Source organism: Peromyscus californicus, unplaced genomic scaffold (assembly GCF_007827085.1).
Source record: "Peromyscus californicus insignis strain IS unplaced genomic scaffold, ASM782708v3 Scaffold_20__1_contigs__length_68692818, whole genome shotgun sequence".
NCBI lineage: Eukaryota > Metazoa > Chordata > Mammalia > Rodentia > Cricetidae > Peromyscus > Peromyscus californicus.
In genome coordinates, this window is record NW_026294503.1 from 2,616,607 (window position 1) to 2,638,738 (window position 22,132).

General features: G+C 43.1%; 1 protein-coding gene across 3 annotated transcripts in view; it reads right to left on the minus strand.

Moving 5' to 3' along the window:
• The window catches only part of Stk3 (serine/threonine kinase 3), a 244,072-nt gene extending 225,215 nt beyond the window's left edge, over positions 1–18,857 (minus strand). Inside the window, exon 1 of one of the 3 annotated variants that reach the window (XR_008220441.1) lies at positions 18,597–18,857. Coding sequence is in view for 1 of the 3 variants with exons in the window: in XM_052747606.1 (XP_052603566.1) it covers positions 18,597–18,622 (26 nt within the window). In the remaining 2 variants the exon portion in view is untranslated. The remainder of the gene's footprint in view (positions 1–18,596) is intronic. The other 2 variants (XM_052747606.1, XM_052747607.1) reach the window with 2 other exon arrangements.
• Positions 18,858–22,132: the final 3,275 nt, after the last annotated feature.

A 22,132-nucleotide genomic window follows, 5' to 3' on the forward strand; every position in this document is an offset into this window, starting at 1 on the left:
GCACATGAGCCCATGCAGGACATTTCCACACGCAAACCCCAGGCAGCGATGCCTACACATCACTGGAGACCACTCTGTTCACTGCTACACTCCACATCAAAGCCACACCTGAGACACAGCAGGAACTCAAATATCTGCAGCACATGAATGTTTTAGGATCTGGGTAACAGGTTCTGGCAATGGGGAAGAATCCCCTTTCTGCTTTTTAATGCTTTTAAAATACACTTTGTTTTGACTAGGTTTCTTTTGTAAAACAGGATCTCACTATAAGGCCTTTGGATGGCCTGGAACTTGCTGTGTATACCAGGATGGCCTTGAACTCGAAGCAATGCTTCAATGGTAAGACTGTAGGTGTTAGGAAACTTGTAGAATATTATTTTAAAATGTGTTACATTTGTTTATGCTGTGCAACATTTGTTTAATGATGCAAAGACGTGTTGCATTTGTTTAACTCTGTGAAGCTGTGTTACTGTGCCTGTCTAAAACACCTGATGGTCTAATAAAGAGCTGAATGGCCAATAGCAAGGCAGGAGAAAGGAATGATAGGCGGGGCTGGCAGGCAGAGAGAGTAAATAGAAGGAGAAATCTAGGAGGAGAAGAAAGAGCAAGAAAACAAGGAGAGGAGGATGCTAGGGCCAGCCACCCAGCCACCCTGCCACCCAGCCATCCACAGAGTAAGAGTGAAATAAGATATACAGAAGGAAGAAAAGGAAAAAGTCCAGAGGCAAAAGGTAAATGAGATAATTTAAGAAAAGCTGGCTAGAAACAAGCCAAACTAAGGCTGGACATTTATAATTAAGAATAAGCCTCTGTATGTGATTTATTTGGGAGCTGGGTGGTGGACCCTCAAAAAGAGCAAAAACAACCAACAATATTTTGGCTTTCCAACATGGAGTTAAGAGTAAAAGAAAATCCAACAACAAACTATTAAATACAATGCAGACAATCATTTTTATTAATCCAGGCACGAAGGGTGAGACACATTTCTAAGGTGGACATCCTGTGTATCACAAGAGAGCCTATCATCAATCCAACCAGTTTATCTCTACTTTGAATAGACTACACGGTCACTAAACTGAATTTCTGTACGACAGAGTATTCTGCAATTTTATACTTACACAAATACAATAAGGTTACATTTAGAATGCTCTAATTTTCCTGGAGTAATGTGTTGGGGGCAATTTATCTATCTTTCAGTGTTCTATCAGACACAGCTAGGATTTTACTTTTATTTTAATTTCTAAAAGGTAACAGGTAAAAATGATCTCAATTTAAAAACCAAAAAGTATTCTGGCAAAGCACCCAAATCATGAACCACTACCACTTCCATCGTTGCCATCTGTGTATAAAAACAGTGAAAATAGAGAATATAGCAACAACGGGTCTTGGCAAACATGATCTAGCAACCCCACTACTGAGTGTATACACCAGGGAAACAAAATCAGTATTCTGTATTTCATTTTTATAGCACTATGCTCCATTATCAATAAACAGTATCCATTAATTGATGAACAGATAAAGTGATGTGCACCTAAAGACAATGCCATTCATTCAGCCTTTGAGAAGCATGAAATTCTGTCATTTGTAAAAACAAGGATGAAACTGGACACCATTAGTAACTGAAGAGGCCAAGCATGAAAACATATGAGTCTATGGGGGCCATTCCTATTCAAACCACCACAGTTCATTTGTTTTTTAATTTATATGTGTGAGTGTTTCACCTGCATTATATACAGGTACCACATGTAGGCCTGATGCCCTCAGAGGCCAAGAGGGTGTTAGATTCCCTGGAGCTCGAGTTATAGGTAGTCATAAGCTGCCATCTGGGTGCTAAAAACCAAAGAGAAGCAAGTCCTGCCCCTCCCTCCGACAGGCCAGGCAATAGACCCTCCACTTTACCAGCTGCAGCACTGAGAAAAGTAGGCCCTGCACCTCATCTGGGCAGCACAGAAGAGTTGACCCTGTTTGGGGGGGGAGGGGAGTGAACCAGCCAAAAACACTAGCTTGGGAAATCTGGCACCGTCTCTCATCTGCCATATGGCAGCATGCAAGAGGGAGAGACGTCCCCTCCCTCGCCATCTGAGGCAGGTGGAGGAGCTGGTCCTGAGAGTGGCCCCTATACTTCGCCTGGGCAACACAGTAGGTAGAGCTAGCCCTGATTGTACAGTGTGGGATGAGCCAACCCTGAGGACATGAAAGGAGGGGAACTGGTCCAGCCCTTGCTCATCACTGCAAGGGGTGAACTAGCCAGGGCAATGCAGAGAGCTCACTCTAGTGGTGAGGATGAGGGAGGGCAGGTGGGCTCACCAACCCTGCAACTACCCAGGCCCAGAACCAGGGTTATGAGTTGATCCACCCCATCTGTGATCTGCTGGAGCACATGAAGGGGCACATCCTGAAGATCCAAAGCTTCAGGATCTCCATGACACAGAGCAACAACAGAAAATCCAAGATCCCCAGTGAGCCCAGTATTGATGGTGTAGCAGAAACCAGAGGCCTCAAACCAAACTCTTTGCAACAAATATTTGCAATTAAAGATATAGGGACAAAAGAAAAAGAAAAAAAGGGTAGCAAGTGCTCATAACCACTGAGCTATCTCTCCAACCACTGGTTTTTAAAAGCAGCCAACCTAAAAGAATTTATCAGTCTTTAATGGTTCTGCGTTCCATTTCCTGATGATTCCTGGTGCCGGACATCTTGTCATGGAGGGCATGGGCCATTAGTGCATCTTCTTTAGAGAAGTGTCTTTTCAAGTCCTTTGCTCTTGATTCTTTTAGATGCAACTTAAGGGGAAGTGGCAAAGTTAGCAGAACACAGCAGAGAAGTTGTGAGGTCTGGATTTTGTGATACTGAGGTCTTTTTATTACTGATATTATTACCTGCTGATCAGGTCAGGTTTCCCATTTCTTGGAGACTGAACTTTAGGACGGTGTCTGTGCACTTGCTGTGTATGGTTTCCATGACCTCTTTGCACTCCTGTGCTGTCAGTGGAAATGTCCCATCTTTCTCATCTTACTTGACTTTTCTTTTTTTCTTAGTTTGATGAGAGTTTGCCAATTTTGTCTTTTTAAAGATTCAGCTCTTCATTGATCTTTTGTATTTAGTTTCTATTTCTATTCCACTCATTTCTACTTTGTTATTTATGATGTATTTCTGTTTGCTAATTTGGGATTTGTTTGTTCTTATTTGTCTAGTGCTCTAAGCTGAAATCTTGTTTATTTGAGATCTGCTGTGGGATGTCTTTCTGTACACTGTGAATACATGCTGTTCCCACTGGTTAGTAAATAAAGCTGCATTAGCCTATGGCAGGGCAGGATGGAGCCATGAGGGAAAATCCAAGAGAGACAGTGAGAGGAGAGAGGAGAGTGGGAGGAGACGCCAAACTGTCGTCCAAGGAGCAACATGTAATGGGATGCAGGTAAAGCCACGGAACACGTGGTAATACACAGATTAATAGTTATGGGTTGAGTTAAGTTATAAGAGCCAGCTAGCAAGAAGCCTGACCCAGAGGCCGTATAATTTACAATTAATATTAAGCCTCTGAGTGATTATTTTATAAGCGGCTGCAGGACTGTGGGACCTGGCAGGACAGAAGAAACACAGGACCGTGGGGCCGGGTGGGACCAGAGAAACCTCCAACTACAGAGATCTTTCTGTTTGTTTTTTTACTTGGGTTGTTTGTCTTAGTTACAGCTTTTGAAGACATATATAGAGGAGGACTTCCTATCCAGCCACTTCCAGCTCCCTAGTCAAGGGTACATTTTCCTTCAGTTCTGCAGCTTGACACTGTTGAACAATAGCCAAATGCATATCTCCAAGCTTGAGGCTGCAATTACATGCTGTTCAGGCATTACAGCACAGCACTTCTGAGAACCTGGGTGTGTTCTCTACCATTGCTTTAAAAATCAAAATATTCTCAAAGCTAGGCCTTAACAATAAACATTCTCTAGGCTACACAGAGTGATAAATATGACTTTGAATCTACAACATCAAACATCTTTTCTATGTCAACTACAGGAAGTACATTTTTCCTCAAACTAATAAAATCCAGGGGTCATCTTTTTCTGCTCATTTTTGCTTTTCAGAAGCTAAACAACTTATAAATCTTCAGTAAATGTTTATCCCTGGACTTCTATGTACCCAAGTGAAAATTGTCCTTGTAAGCCCTCGGAGGGTAATGAATACCCTAAAGATGCTGGCAATACTAGAATCACATTCTAAACATTTTGAAATTATCTTCAGAGACATACACTTTACAACTTACACTTTAATTGCCCTGTAGCCCCCAAAAAGGTACTATTATAGCCACCATTTTACAAATATACTAAGACAGGAAAGTAAAATAACCGGCCTGGCACTACAGAAGAGCTGTGGTTATTAGAACTGAGACCTACCTGACTCTGATGCTCTTAAGCACCACGCTTGTCGCTGTGCCAATGATAGAACAGATGCAATCTCATAGTCTCATAATGCATTTACTTTTAGAAAATGTATTAAACTCTGGGGACTAAGTTAATTATTACCACTACAACGTTCCTAAACCACCTAAGAAAACAGATATGACAGAAGAAAATTTTAATTAAATAAAAGTATTGTTGTCAGCTCTATTTCCTCTCAGATTGGGCTCTTTGCCCAAAATTTCTATAAAATTATAGTTTTCTGACAAGGAGCTAGAAGGGAAAAGATTTGACTCTACTCTATCCTTTCTCCCCAAACTCCGGTTTTTGTTTTCTGAGAATGATTTTTACTTACCATCAACTGTGACATTATTCCTTTTTAATTTCTTGTAAGGAACTTACATGAAGCTGGATATTCCCTGTCCTGAAGCATTTTACTGCAGTCACTTTCTTGATTACTCATTTTTCAAAATCTTTAAGTCCAGAAAATACAGACAAAACAGACTTGAAAATGCACCCTGTAAATCCAACAGAGGGTCATTCTCATTACACAGCAAGTCCAAGGCCAGCCTTGGCTACAGAGATATTGACTCAAAAATAGAGGGGGTGGCTGCTTCTATATGAAACTTACCACAGCCACCATGATGTTCCTGTGGAACTACCATATCGGGGGAGCACATAATCTGCACCAAAGACACTCCTTACACTTCAAACCTGGGTCTACTCATACATACTGCTCCTCATTTATTCCCCCAAACCTCCAATGTTAATTATGTTACTGAAATAACACCCAAGATCAACCCTCTAACAGAACCTTCCCATCAAGCCAAGTTCACACTCAGACAACAGTAAACATCCGCATCATTCAGAGGGTTCCATTTCTGACTCAGTGCGTGCACAGGCGTCATGAGTAGACAGGGGTTGTTTTCTGCAGTCTGCACAAACAGGCATTGCTCTGCTTGACCCCCAGTGCTACCCAACTGCACAGCAACAGCACACAGGGTCACTTCTCTAAGGGATTCCATTCCTTAGAATCTTTTTTTAATTTCTTGGAAAACACATGAACTACAAATTTTGTTCAAAGCAATACTATGTCTTCAGTCTCTGTAGTCCAAACTTTATGACTGTTGAAAATGTAGGCACTCTAAAGTCCTTTACATTTTCCATGTACACAGATATACTTCTATGTACAGAAGAAAAGGCAAGCTAAAACTCTATTCAAAACTTAAAGCCTAAAATCTGACCTTACCAACAGTACTACTGGTTTAGAGTCTTTTCTTTTTCTACACCCTTTTTACTTACAAGTAGTTACCTAAAACATTTAAAGGTGGTAAAAATGAGAACCAGGAGTTCAGATTAAAGTAAACAAAGGACATGAAGTCAAAGTCTACAGTCTCTAACATACCATGAGTCCATACATACCCAACTTCTAACTCAAACTTAGAAATACATGTAATTTAGATGTTACGTGAAAAGATACCATAACCATAGCAACTCTTATAAAGGAAAACATTTGGCTGGGGCTGGCTTATAGTTTGGAGGTTTAGTCCATCGTCATCATGATGGGAAGCACAGTGGTATGTAGGAGACATGGTGCTGGAGAAGGAGCTGAGAGTTCTACATCTGGATCCTCAGGCAGCAGGGAGAGCCACTGGGCCTTACTTGAGCTTTTGAAACTCCAAAGATCACCCCCAGAGACACAATTTCTCCAAAAAGACCACACCTACTCCAACAAGGACACATCTCCTAATAGTGCCACTCCGTAATGACCAAGCATTCAAATGTATGAGCCTATGAGGGCCATTCCTATTCAAACTACCACAAGCTCAAAATTGTTAGTGCCATCATATTTTGACAAAATGTACCACCGAGTTTGAAAGACTTAATGGTTTCTCTTACCTAAAATTAGTGCCAGAATTAGGGTTTTAATATACCATTTCTCACCAAAAAGAAACTAGAGCTTCTTGGAAAAATGGCTAACTCCAAATCTGGAAAAGGAAATGCACTAAATGAGCCCTGAGTGTTTTGTCACAGCATCAAAGACCCTCAGGGATAAATGTCTCCTGAGAAGACTGAGAAAGGATGGAACTGCAAAGGCTAAAAGTCCATTTCCCCTCAATGGCACTTAAGACAAAGACAGATTTGTCCCTTGTGAAAGAAGAAGGGAACTGAGTCACTACCTCAAAGTGGGAAAGTAACAGGAAAGAAGCAAGTACTTGTCCTGTGTTCCTGCATAAATGACACCACTGGGAACCAAAGTGAGAGGAAATGGCTTATAAGTACAATCTGAGTAACAAATGAAATCAAAATGGTCCAGACAGATTTTCACCATTTTGCAGCACCCAATAAATTAAAAGAAATAAACACTAACCATTAGCAGCTGCTGCCCCCCCCCCAAAAAAATTGGGAGACAATTAGACATTGAGAGGCTCCTAAGGTCATGTCAAACCCCATCTATAACAATGCCTAAGTGATCCAACTTGAGCCCAATCCATCTCTGGATCCAGCTGCCCATTTGCTGGAAATACAGAGCACAAAACAGTCAGTTGGACTGACCCTGCGTAAGCAATCAGAAAAACAGATTGTGAGAACCTACAGTTCAAACAACCTCAAGTCTTCACTGAGAAAAGGGACAGAGGACTAAAAGGTGAAAGGGGCAGTTCCCGTCGTAAGTACAGGTTAATCTGTGAATGCCAAGACAATGTTCTTTGTGGGAAAAGTGCTTCTGGTTATTACAGCTGCGTCTGTCCTGGATCAGTTCACCAAGCAGTATGTCTGTTTTGTGCCAGTGTTTGACACCACAGTGAAGAGACTTTTCAACAGCAGGTCACCATCACATCTGAACACCTAAAACAAGTTAGGTACACTTCTGTTCTTCAATCTGGTTAAAAAAAGAGGCAAAGAGACGAAGCTGGTGCCCATCTTTGCCTACCTACTTGCTTCCTCTTCGGAGGGAATCCCCTAATATCACACTTCAGACTCATACAAATCATTTTTCTGGCAGTGTGGAATTCCAAGACAGAGATTACACCCAACCCTGTTCTTTTATTTCCCACAACCCCAAACCCGGCTTCCAAGTTGCTCAAACACAAACAAGGAGTCAAGGTTTACTCTGCCTGCTTCATTCACTACACATAGTACTTCATTTCTAAATCCAAAATGTAACTGAAAGCTGTCCATTTCTCTTCCTCTCTCCACTGACTGTACCAGTTTCATGAATTATTGCAATAGCCTGTTTCTCTGTGTGCATTCTTATGTTTCATGAGTGTTTTTGCTTGCATATACATACATGCACATTGTGTGCATGCCTGGTGCCTACAGAGGCCAGAAGAGGGAGTCAGATAGCCTAGACTTGGAGTTTCAGACAGTTGTGAGCTGCCATGTGGGTGCTAGGAACCAAACTCAGGTCCTCTGCAAGAGCATGAAGTGTTCTTAACTGCTGAGGCAACTCTCCAGCCTTGTGCTTTTATTATAAACCCTCCATGGTCTACCCAGGGCAAACATAACGGTCTTTTAAAATGTGAAGTTGCTTAACCCCCCTTTAAACCTTTAATGGCGGCCCACAACACCCTGGCTAAAATCCACGTTCCTTCCATCACTGGCGCCACTGACTCTGGCCCTGTCTCTGACATCATCCCCAAGCACTTTTTCCCATCCTCTAGCCCAGCCATAACGGCCTCATTTCAATCTCCCTTCAGGCATTCTCACAGCTTTCCCTCTAGCTGAATTACATACTGTGCTGCCACCGCCACCACCACCACCACCAACAACAACAACAACAACGCTGCCGCTACCGCCACCGCCACCACCACCACTGCCACCACACCACCGCCACCGCCACCACCACCACCACTGCCACCACACCACCGCCGCTGCTGCCACCACCACCACCACCACTGCCACCACACCACCGCCACCGCCACCACCACCAACCACCACCACTGCCACCACACCACCGCCGCCGCCGCCACCACCACCACCACCGCCACTTCCCTCCAACTGAATTTCTCAATGTCCTGTTGGAGCCTACACCTCACCCCATCAGAAAAGCCTCCTCCCACTTCCCTAAGAAGGTTCCAGCCCTTTGTGTGTATGTGCGCTACATCCAGCTCCCAGAGCTCAAGCTCCAATTAGAGTATATGTTATATGCAGGCAAACTCATCTGTTTCATTTGCCAAAATACTTAGCAGCTGGCACTTGGAAAGCAATCATAAATAATTACTAAATGTATGAATAAAAAGCATATGAGTGAAGCCAAGTCTGAAAGCCATAAGCAGTGAGTGATCACTAAGAAAACCAGTTTTTACAAGAAATGGGAGAAGGAACAACCAACATATTACATGACTCAAGAGACAGAATTCAGGAAATTTTCTGTTATCTTTAGTTTGTCTTCCTCAAATATATAATCACTCAATGAAGCTTAACAAGGGCAACTTGCATTCCTTTCTAATTATAGTGCGCTCGGTCTGATGATTTCAGAGAACCAAAGTGACCTGGACAGAGGATATTCTGTGTTTTAATACAAAAATTTTCCATCCTTGGAGCCCAATACACCTGTGTGCATCAGCATTCTGATTCCTGGAAATTTTATTCAATTCACTTCTTTTTACAAAGATGTCACAGGAATCCCACAGACTAATTCAGAACCCAATGCAATGCTAAATGTATCAATTAATTATCAGTTATCATTCTGGCAACCCTCATTTTCCTCTGAAATTAATTTTTAAGATATAATCTTTGAGGTACTTTCAAAACTCCAAGTAATCTGAACTTTAATAATTCATAACACATAGTAAACATAACTTCAGACATGTCTCTTTCCATATTTGCTGCTTCCATTCATTCAACTTGAAGCTATAATGTTATTAGAAGAAAATGTTTTAAATATAGACTCTTGGTTCTAAGAACTATGGGCCTCTTAAAACTAGAATAATCCCAACACACACGCGACAACTAAAACTACAGCAAAGTGGAAGCTTGGAGCCAAAAGTACAATCTAGCAGAGAGCATATATTTTCTCTCTGGGAAGGAAAATGGAAAGAGCCTTCATAGTTACAGAGTCAGAAACTGAGGCCATCATCTCTATGGCTGGGTGTTTCCCAGCACACACCCGGAGACAAATGAGCCTTTGCCTCACAGCAAACTGCACACATCACATATTTCTTTGTGAACTGTCAAACATCACAGATCATCATTTCACATTTCCCATACTTTAACTGGGCACACAGAATTATTCCCCAAACAGTAATTTTAAATATTAGTATCCTCGGTCTCCACCAACTTTTCCCTTTCTAAAATCTCCAAAGATGTTTCCATAGCATCTGTAAGTCATGGCAGCAGCACCAGTCTGGGGGCCTCTGTTAATGTCATCATCTCTACCAAGTACGCTGAGATGGTGATGAAGTCAGTCCCTGATAATCACTAAAATTCACACCAACCACGGTTTTTCAAACCATAAATCATAATTCACTAGTGAATCATGAAAATAATTTGGTATAAGACCATCTTTTTTAAATGAAACAAACAAGAAAACAGAAATCGGAGAACAGTATACTTCATGAAACCTCTATTTGAGATACAGACACACACATGCAGAGGAATCTCTGTATTCATGTTTCAAAAAATGGATTCTGAAAGTCATAATGTATGGTGACTTGATGTGACATCTCTAGTTAAACAGACTTCTTTCAAACTAAGTTTTCTTAATTCTTCAAATTATAACTATTCATTTTTTCCCTTTCAATCCAAAGAGGTATTCAATTTAAACTTTTTAATTTTAATTCAAGAATTTCATACGTAAGTGCATTGTACTTACATAATTTCTACCTCTCCCGCCCCCAACCTCCAATTACCTCTCTCAAATTTATGACCTCTTCTTCTGTAATTATTATTGATTATATATATTATATATAGATATTAGACACATATAATGCACAAACAACCTAATGAATCTAATTAGTTGTTGCCCTTATGTGTTTAGGGTTGATCTCATAGGGCTGGGCAACCTAACACTGAGTTTGTTCCTGAGGAAAACCCTCCATCAGTGGCTCTTGACAATCTACAACTTTTCATCTAGGGATGGGGCCTTGTGAGCTCTTGCTCCACCCATGCTGACATGTCAGCAGGTATGGTCTCATGCAAGCCTTATGCAGGTAATCATGCTGCTCAAAGTTCATAATACAGCATCCTGCTATCATGTCCAGAAGACACTCTCAGCAGTCCTCTCTGTCATCTGGTCCTCTCCGTCCCCTTTCACGACATTTCCTGAGCCTTAGGTGCAGGAGTTGTATTAAACATGTCCCATTTGAAGCTGAGCACTCCATAGTCACCTACCCTCTGTAGTGTGAACCACAACTGTGACCAGTTGTAAATCTCTGTAACAGCCTCCATCTGCTTGCTGCAAAAATGTGGCTTCTTTGGTGAGGGGTGAAAATGGCAACTATCTATAAGGATAAGTATTTAGAAAGAGTTTGGAAATTATATTAACTTGGGAAAATGATAGTAATAGGTTCTTCTCTAGGGTGTATAGCCTCTCCAGCCTGGGGTGCTTAGCTAGGTTTATAGCACCAGGCATGACTTCTCTCCTACTGAGCAGGTGCTAAGTCCAATTAGGTAGTTGTTGGTACCCCCAAGATATAACTGCCACTATTGCACTGTTAGGGATATCTTGTCTACAGGTCATTGTCATGGTTCTCAGGCTTTACAGCTGTGTAGGACTGTTAACAACTCTTCTCCTGTGGCAGCTTGCATAGCACCTTCTATCCTGTGAGGGCCAGCCCTCCAGAAGGAAGCTTCCAGGTCAATACCAGTTTGATTTCTCCAAGTCCTGTGACCAGAGGGTGTGGTGCCTTCAGCAATAGGGTCTTACCTTCAAGTTCTAGCAAGGAAGCAAGAGCAATGGCAATGCCTATATTGTTTGAGAGGTGTCTTAGTTTGGGTTTCTATTGCTGTGAGAGACACCACGACCACGGCAACGCTTAAAAAAAAAAAAAAAAAACTGCTGGAGTGGCTCACAGTTCAAAGGTTCAGTCCGTTATCACCAGGACGGGGAGCACGGCAGCGTGCAGGAAGACACGGTGCTGGAGAAGATGCTGAGAGTCCTACATCTTGCAGGCAACAGGATGTGGTCTCAGACACTGAGTGATAATCTTGAGGATAGCCCCCTCAAAGCCCACCCCGACAGTGACACTCTTCCTCCAACAAGGATGTACCCATTTCAACAAAGCCACATCTACTAATAGTGCCACTCCCTATGAGATTATGGGGGGCAGGCAATTACATTCAGACTACCACAGGGGGTCTCTTGGACCCCTGATCAACGACTAAAAAGAAGTTACTCCTTGCCTGGCACTGGGGTTTCTTTGAATAGTCTATAGTTCCTGGGGGAACATTATCCTCCCTGTGGGGTAACTCCATTTAAACTGTGTGTATGTGTGTGTGTGTGTGTGTGTGTGTGTGTGTGTGTGTGTGTGTGTTATATGTAGATGTCCATCAACTGATGAATAATGAAAATGTGGTATATATACACAATGGAGTTGTATTCAGCTGTAAAGAAAAAAATGGAATCACCATTTTTCAGGTAAATGGGTAGAACTGAAAAATATTATACCGAGTAAGGTAATACAGAGCCAAAAAAGATGAACACCACATATTCCCTTTTCTTTATGGATCTTAGCTCGATATTCAGGTTTGAGTGTACAAACTGGAGTGATCATAGAAGCCAGGAAAGTAGACAAGGGAAGAGGGAAGGAGCTCTGGAGAAGGGAGAGTGGGCCACAGTGCTGGGAGGGGTAGGAACTTAACAGGGGAGGAAGAAGGGAGAGGGATGGAGGAGGGATTCCTAACACCAGAGAGCCTTAGGGAAATCTGTTATTTTATAAACTTACTTTAAAATACATATACCATTTATTAAAGCTTTTCAGAATGAACATTTAGATTAGTTCAAAAAAAAAAAAAAAGCCAGAAAGAAGGCTCAGCAGGTAAAGGCGCTTGCCCCCAAGCCTGACAACCGGAGTTCAATTCCCAGGACCCACACAGTGGGAGGAAATAACTGTCTCCCACATGTGCAAGTACATGTGCGTGTTTATAACTCACACAAATAAACACATAAGACAGATTACTTCAGAAAAGCTCATTTCAATCTAGTTTGGTACACACACACACACAAACCTTTTCCTTTACATTTCTAACAAACACTTCAGTACTTATAAGTCCTATGCCTCGTTCCTAAAGAACAACAGATAAACAAATCGTTACTCAAAATCACCTAGAGACGCGGTTTGCCTATTATCCAATGTGCAGCTGAAGTCTGCTCCCCTGGAAGTGTTCCATACTCTACTGTCACAGTCCTCTCCAAAAGGGAAAGTCTGTTTTATTCACTTGTCTGATTCTAGAATTGAACATTTCTGGTCTGTGAGTATAGATTAGCACAAGTGCGTGCCAGTATAGATGAGACTCTGGGGTCTGATTCCCCCATGCCACAAAAACTAGAATTGAGTAGACTAAAATTAAATTCTGGTGGAAACTTGCCTAACTCCTCCCTAAGTCAGCTGCCTACTTTACTTTTTAAGAGTTCTCGAAGTTCATCAAAGACAACTCTAGCCCTCACTCGGTGAATCTATACACCAGGACACAAGAATTTCGCTTCCATCATTCCAAGAACCTATATGTTCTGAAGATGGACAAGTCCATTCTCTCACTACAACATCTTCACACTGTCTTGACAGCGCTCAGACTTCTCTGCCATGAATTTACATTCCTAACTTCCAGGATCAGGCACACAGATATCACAAGCTAGTTCGTGCTAAGGAAACCATGAATACTTTTCACTGATTCCTCTTTATCTTTGCTTTTGAGTCCATACAACAATTTCCAACTTCAGCCATTAATAGAAATATCTGACTAAAGATTATTTTCATTTTTCAATTATGTAAATACACTCTGAATCCCTAATTCTTTTACTTCACTCTTCAACTTTACTTCCCCCAAACTACTCACTGCTACCATCTCTTTAATGTCTACAGCTTAACTAACTACAGCTTAAATCAAATAAGTCACCAATCCTGAACGCAGACTTCAATAGCTTGCTCACTTACTTTCCCAATGTCTTCACTGCTGCACATCAACTTTTTTCTACTACTCCCCAATCAGTTAATTATAATTTTACATAACTGTCGTTCTTAAATATGGCTGAAGAACAAGACCCATTTGGTAAATCATGTCTCTCTTGCAAGGATATCTATCCTCACTTTGACAAGAATTATACACAACTACATATACTCCCAACAACCAAAGTTCTCATGTTTCTAAAGTCCAGTATGACAACACTTAAAATCTGGGCATCGAGAAACCATGTGATACCTGGAATAAATGATAGGGGCAGCTACATGTAGTGCCTCTGTTCTACACAAGACTTGTTAGAACACTGAATCCATGAATTTGAGGATGAGAGTTGCTGTACAAGACGGCCTGGGAATCCTGAATTGTGACTCTAAAACCTGGCTGCACACTAGACTCTCCGGCTCCCAGAGAAGAATGATAGCAAAAGAAGGAAAATCCAAAATCAATGACAAGGCTACATAACATGTTTACATGTTTTATAAAGGCATGTATGCAAAGATCAAATACCCACATCAGAATAGTGGCCATCCTCTGGTAAGAAGGAGATGCAACAGAGAAGACACACACACACACACACACACACACACACACACACACACGGAGGGCTTCAAACATACTCAGAATATTTTACGTCTTAAGTTAGGTGCTGATGCTTAAATACTTATCAAATTAGTCCTCATTAAGTTTTGGATGCCTAAAATTTTGTAATTAAATATAGCACATAATCAAATGAGCATCACATTAGGAACCCTGAGAAATATCTCGGGGTAGAAAGAAATACCCAGAGAAGACACTTTATGAAGCAGACCTTGATAGAAGAATAAAATGGACAAGAAAGTGATAAATGATGATGATAATGATAACAGCAATAACAAACTTTTCTATTTTTCTTTTTTATTTTTTGAGACAGTGTCTTACTCTATAGCCCAGGCTAGCCAGGTACTCACTATATAGCCCAGGCTGGCCTCAAATCTATAGTGATCTTCCCTTCTCGGCCTGTGTACTAGCATTACAGGCATGCACCACCACAGTCAGTTAACACAAACTCTTCTAAAGGAACAGCATGAACCAAAACAAAACTGGGCGCACTCACGGCCTGCAGCCTGAATAAACAGCAGCAAAGCTCTACGAGGCCAGATTCACCTGGTCACTGGTAACAGAAGAAGCTGGGGACTCCACGACAAAACCCACCCCACCACCCCACCCCACCCCACCTCGCCCGATACTGTATCTCTAATGGAGGGAAAAGGCATGACTGCAATGATATTTTAGCAAAATAAACTGGAAGCTACATGTAGGACCAACTAAAGCAAGCTGTTCTATGGAGTACTGGATCTGCAAGACAGCAAGGGGCAAGGGTCTAGAAGCAGCCCCATGCCCTCCCACTACCCCAAACACAGCCCTTCAGCTATTAAATGTCTCCACTGTTAAACAGTTTCTGAAAAGTACAACACACAATTGGCCAGTTAGGAGGCACTACTGCAATTCAAGTGTGGCACGTCACTTTGAAATACAGAAGTCATCTTACAAATGAGAAGTGGAGAGAAAAAAATAATCCACAAACTTTTTTGTGGAAATGTTGGTAGGACCTAATGGCAAACTAGATGAAATAATAAAGGCTCACATGAAAAAATCAAAATGCCAGCTGAGCAGCAGCAACTGATCATATGGGCTTGGACAAGGGTAACAAACATACCACATGAAAATACATCTGAATGTTAAGGTAGTGCTGCTCCAGGCAGAAAGGATATATGGCATTCTTACTGAGACTAAAAAAAGTGGGCAGAGGGTCCAAAAAGCTGCAGAAAAAATGATCACTACATTACAGAATTATAAAAAGTACCACTCTACATAATAAAGGCATAAGCACCTTTGCAGACCATCAGACTCAGGATTATGGTGCTCTTACTTAACCAAGTTCCTTAACCTCTCTGAGCGTCATTTATGAGTAAACTACAAGCTAACAATAACACAGTACCAAACATACATGAAACACTTCACTAAGTGCTTTTACATATGAGCCCATTTAATTCCCATGATATATTTTACAAGTGAAGTCATTTAAATTTAGAACTATATTTTTCAAAATAACTAACTAAAGGAGGGTATGTACCAACCACATCACATAATAATGTTTCAGTCTGTTGTAGAATATTATTTTAAGATGTGTTACATTTGTTTACACTGTGGAACATTTGTTTAATGATGCAAAGACGTATTGCATTCTTTTATGTTGCATTTGTTTAACTCTGTGAAGCTGTGTTATTGTACCTGTCTAAAACACCTGATGGTCTTAAAGAGCTGAACAGCCAATAGCAAAGCAGGAAAAAGGATAGGCAGGGCTAGCTGGCAGGCAGAGAGAATATATAGAAGAAGAAATCTGGAAGGAGAGATCAAGGATTGAGAAAAGAAGGGGCCAATACCCCAGCCACACAGCCAGACATGGAATAAGAAGGAAAGAAAAGAAATACAGAAACAGAGAAAGGTAAAAGCCCAGAGACAAAAGGTAGATGGGATAATTTAAGAAAAGCTGGCAAGAAACAAGCCAAACTAAAGCTAGACATTTATAATTAAGAATAAGCCTCCGGTATGACTTATTTGGGAGCAAACGAGGACAGGAGTAAAAAACAACATCAGTCAATGGCCGACCATGCAGATGAGGTACATAAGCCTTCTACATCACTTCGTACAAGTACACAGACACTTACACAGAAAAAAATAACCTAATGAGTCTCAGGGGAAAAGCCCCAATGTTAAGTCACAATGTATTCCCGGCAACAATACAATCTCAAAAACGGTAGATACACTTTATTGTTAGACAACAAAGATCAGAAGAGCAACCCAGAAATTTACTGTCCGTAACTCCCAGGCTCCTGTTTGGCAAACGTGCTGTATCTTCATCTATAAAATAAGACTTTTCTGTAATCCAATCTGCTCCACAGAGCTGGTGTGAGGATAAATATTATGAATTTGAAAATGCTATGAAAAACACTGAGATCCTAAGATATAAAAGATTAGTATCCCGGCCGGGCGGTGGTGGCGCACGCCTTTAATCCCAGCACTCGGGAGGCAGAGCCAGGTGGATCTCTGTGAGTTCGAGGCCAGCCTGGGCTACCAAGTGAGTTCCAGGAAAGGCGCAAAGCTACACAGAGAAACCCTGTCTCGAAAAACCAAAAAAAAAAAAAATAAAAATAAAAAGATTAGTATCCCATATCTTTTGCTTTTTAGAAATGCCTTTCTGGTAGGACAGCAAAATAACCCAGCAGGTAGAGGTACTTGCCACCAAGCCAGATCACCTGAGTTTGAGCCCCGGGATGCACACGGTGAAAGCGAGAAACAACTCCCCCAAGTTGTCCTCACTTCCACACAAGACATGGGCTTCCATGCACAAGAGTGTGCGAGCACACGAGCACGCGCACACGCACGCACGCGCGCACACACACACACACTCACACACACACACACACACACACACACACACACGGGTGGGAGGCAGAGACACTAAACAAACAAAATGTAATGTTTTTCAAAATTTGCTTTCCTGAGCAAGAACTATCCTTCTAGTCTCGGCTACTCCTAAGTCCAAGGCAGGAGCTCTTAAACCCAGGCATTCAAGGCCAAACTGGGCAACACAGGAGAGGAGCGGGGAAAAGAGCTAAAAGAATTGCATTTCTAGATTAAAACGATGAGTCTCTGAAGAAATTTAAAGTTAAAAATAAGTCTGTTTTATTTGTAACCACTGCTTTGTAAAGTATAAATCACTATGGAATTATTACCCACAACTTCTGATTGTCCAGGTTCACTGATGTCTCATCAAGTACATGTATTATCTTACAGCCATAATGAAATTGATAACCTACAGTAGAGCTAATCAATAAAGAGGTTCTACTTCGATTCAGTCATTCAAGTTGGCCTACGCCATGGTCTCAGACATCCCCCCCTTACTGCCCTTCTAAAGCAGAAAGAAAAAATAAGTTTCAGATTTTCTTCTGTCACTGAGGGGAGGGGAGTGCCCAGTGAATACTAGACGACAAACACCACCAACATGCTAGAGACAATCCATCAACTGACCTGCTCCCAGGACTCTGACGGTAGCCTGCCCCTTCTGAGAACCTGTTCACAACCTCCCTTTTTGGCACGTGAACAGATGGTTTCCAGGCCCCAAGGCTCACATATCTAATCACACAATTCACAACCATTCTCAAAGTCCCTACCTTTTTTAATTATTTCATGCTCCTGAGCCAAACAGTTTCCATTTAAAGATCTCTAGCTATCAAAGCACATGAAGTCTTTAATCTTCACCACAACACTTTCTTAGAGAGAGTTGCATAAATTAAAAATGAAAAAGTGAGGTTAAATGTCTTATCCAACATCAAACAATTAACTGATTCATTCTTGGGGCAGAGGGAGTACACATTATGAACTTTTATCAGTGGGCATTTACTTAGCTTCCTAAGATCACTGAAATTATTAGTTCAAACATGCTGTACACATATGCAACCAATATGTCCAAGATTAAACATAAACAATACACAGCATACCAAAGTACCACTATTTTTACATGCAAAACCATGAGGGAGGGGTTCTGACTTAACATTCCTCCTGTCCTGTCTCCATAAATTCTTTAGAACTTGAGGGGGAGAGAAACACCTGTCATTGCAGCATGCCCATAATGTTTTGCATTCTGCGTGACTATTAATATATTTAATTCCTTAAACTGTAAATAATCAATCCATCTTCTCAAGGTGAAGGGTTATTATATTAAAATCACTTGACCAAAAAAAGAGAAGGAAGGAAAAGCGTGCACTGATGTCCTCGTCCTAAGTCTCCAGGCTTCGAGAATTTGCCTCTCCAACCCTCCTAACCCCACGATCTGCGGGGAGCCCAGCGCTGGCCACTCAACTTGCCGCGAGCCGTCCCCTCGGGGCCCCGGGCCTCACGGAAGGACGCGGCCGGGCCGTGGGCGACTGGGCCAGGCTCTGCTCGGCGCCCGGCAGGCGGGGACAGGGTCGCGGCAGGCCTGGCCTAGCCGCCCCCGCCCCGCGGCTTCCGTCCTCATCCCGCTCCCGCCGTCGTTACCTCTTGGGCGCCGGCGGCTGCTCCATGGCGGCCGGCGGCAGAAAGAGGGGCCGAGTAGACCGTGAGGCGGCAGGGAGGAAAGCAGCCTGGGAGCAGCCGGCCGAACGCGGGGGAGCACACCGGGAAAGTCCCGGGAACTCGGACCAACTTTCCCGTCACTCCGCGGCGGATCTCCCTCCCGCTCCTGGACGCGGTTCCTCCCGGCCGCCCCGCCCCTCGGCCGCGGCCTGCGCTTGGAGCCGCTGGGAAGATGAGCCAGCGGAGGGTGGGCGGGGCCGAACGAGGCCCGGAGAGAGGGGGCGGGGCCGAGCGCGGCCGGGAGAGAGGGGGCGGGGCCGAGCGCTGTCGGGAAAGAGTGAGCCGGGCCGAGCGGGGCCCGGAGGGGTGGGCGGGGCCGAGAGCATCAGGGAGAGAGTGGGCGGAGCCGAGCGCAGCCCGGAAAGATTGAGCCGGGCAGAGCGCGGCCCGGAGAGAGTGGGCGGGGCCGAGAGCGGACCGGAGGGAATGGGCGGGGCCAAGCGCGGCATGGAGAGAGTGGGCGGGGCAGCGGGGAAAGAGTGAGCCCGGCCGAGCGGGGCCCGGAGGGGTGGGCGGGGCCGAGCGGGGCCCGGAGGGTGGGCGGGGTCAGGCGCTGCAGGGACTAGCGGAGAGAGGCAGCCTTAGAGCGCACAGCCAGAACGGAGAAAGAGGCGGTGCTACCAGAGCTAGAGAAGAGACTTTCCCCGCCCAAGACCTGCTCAGCTGAGGAGGGGCGCTGGCCCACTTGAGATTTGACTCATTTCTCTGGATTTCTCAAGGATACAGGCCAATCATCTTGTAAATCCGTTTGAAGTATAACTAACTGCCCACACTTCCCTCTCTAGTCTGCTTATAATTATTAGTTATTATTATTAATGTTTCCCGAGCCACCAAGCCAATTTGACATTTGTAGCTTAGAGCAGTTGAGATACTTCTGGGAATTCTGGTTGATTTTGATTGTGTACGAGCACAATAATTACAGTCGAATGACAGAAAATATTCACTGCAGTGATCTTTCACGGCACCAAATTTAGAGCACCAGGTGTCCTGTTGGGTAACCTGGGAAACCAACCACTAGTTATGGTGCTAGGAAAAAGAAGAGAGAATTTCCTTCCTTCTTTCCTTCCTTCCTTCCTTCTTTCCTTTTCTTTCTCTCTCTCTTTCCTTCTTTCTTCCCTTCTCTCTCTTTCTTTCTTGAGTCCTTCTCCCCACCCCAACAGCCCCAAACCCATTGTAATTTGACCCCTTACACATTCATTTGTTTGTATGCTATTTAGCCTTAAAATACATACACATACACTTTCTCACAACTATACAAATTAGTTTGCTTGCTTTTATTAGAATATTCTTAAATGAAGAATTGTGCAAGGTTTTCTTAGCGGTTCGAACCTTGTGTCTGAAGTGAAAGTTAGTCAAAATGAGTATCAACCCAGTTCTGTGAACAAGAAACAGTAGTCCACAGCTGTATACCTGCTTCATCTGTTCAAGATCTACCTCGGACAGTTCAGAAGTGAGAGGACAATGACAACTACAAAAACTGAGTCATTAAAATGTCAACTCAGGGCCATGAGACAGTTGCGTAAGTAAAGGCATTTACCTCACAATCCTGGTGACTCCAAAGGTGTAAAGAGAACAGACTTTCTCTTGATGTTTTCTCTGTAGAAATCAGTCTCCACTCGTCCAGGCAACACTTACCAGGGAACAGATATTCTAGGAGTTTCTGTAAAGCACAGTCAAGAGCCTAGGTGTAAGCTTCTCAAAGAAGACTTACAATTGATCAAAAGACCATTTTAACATAGATTTTAAATACAGAGTTAAGAGAAGGAGAGAATCCCAGGGAAATAGGGATACAGGCTTCCTTATCATTAATGTCTATATGATTGTGGTGACTCTCAAGTTACAACTCAAAGAGCCAAGAAACTCCCTCCTCATTGCTTCTTTAGATGAGTGAAATTATAGGGTGTCTCCAGAAGTGCATGCATTTATAATCTGATAAAACCAGGAGCCGCTGGAGCCTAGGCGAGCCATTTTCATTCAAACCACCGCAAACCCATAGTCCTAGAGAGAGAAGGGCAAGGGAGGCAAGTCAGTAGTTGTCTTGAGAGGAATGCCTTAGATGACCTCACTAGAAGACTAGAGGAGTAAGTAAACAGCGACTTTGTGCTGCCTTCTTCCTGGACTTCCTCCTGCGTCTATCATCACCAGAGCACAAGTGGTCTGGGAAGCATGTGGTGGTTAGCATTCACTGGACAAACCCGTAGAGAAGGACAGTGAACCCGACTCAGCAAAAGGAACGGGTCCAGCCAGGCACTTGCTTATGTGAGAAGCGGGGAGAGCAAATGACCTGGTCTGGCTTTCAGATGACTCACACTTAGGTTGGGATGAAGGAGAAGAAAAAGTTCACCTCAGAGCATCATGCATACGCTAGCAGTCACTGACTGCCCTGGGAGTAGACAGTGAGGGTTCTAGTGGTGGGCTGGGAATGACTTCCTGGAGGATAAAGTTAGGAGGAAAATAAGGAACCTGTGTGAAGGAAGACAAGTTGAGTCCATTTAGAGTCTGATAAGTTGAAAAAAAAAAAAAAAAACAAAACAAAACCACTTCTCAAGATGCTTTTTGCTGAAACAGAAAAACTGAATTTGGTGTAGGAATGAGGAGAACGGAAGGTGGGTGGGGTAGTTTCAACAGGCCTTCCCAGTGCTGATGTTTAAAATGACATTACTGTGTACATGTGAGCTCGAGGGGGGGTGGGCAAGGGTGCCACAGCACATGTGTGTGTGCAGGGCCAGGAAAACATCAAGAATTTTAAAAGATCACTAATGCATGAATTATATATTGAAAGGAAAGTGAGTTGGGCATATACAAGGCCCTAGGTTCAACCTCCAACTCCAGAACAAAACCACAAATAAAAATGAGTGTTGTGCCAGGCGGTGGTGGTGCACGCCTTTAATCCCAGCACTCGGGAGGCAGAGCCAGGCGGATCTCTGTGAGTTCGAGGCCAGCCTGGACTACCAAGTGAGTCCCAGGAAAGGCGCAAAGCTACACAGAGAAACCCTGTCTCGAAAAACCAAAAAAAAAAAAAAAAAAAAAGAGTGTTGTACAAATCCTAATTGGTCTTATAATAAAAACCTGGAGCCAGATATCAGAGTGAAAGCTGAAAGATTAGAGAAGCACAGAAAGGCACAGCCACCACCTCTTACCTCACCAGCTCCTCAGCCTGAGTGCAACGTTGGGGCATCCATCTTTAGCCTACAGGCCTAGAATATCTGACAGACTTTTCTGTGAAGCAGGATACTCTGAAGGGCCTTCCTACCTTGTCCTGGCAAGGTTCAGCAGTCCTTTATTTGGGTCCTGCTTGTCCAATTTGGACAGCAGTCAAGGCAAGGGCATTTTCTTGTCCAGAAGTTAACTTTTGCCACAAAGAAAGTAAACTCCATAAGGAGTTTCTATGATGCCCATCATCTTCTCTGAAGTAGATTAGTGCTGCCAGGAATAGACATGTCTCATTGTCATAAAAA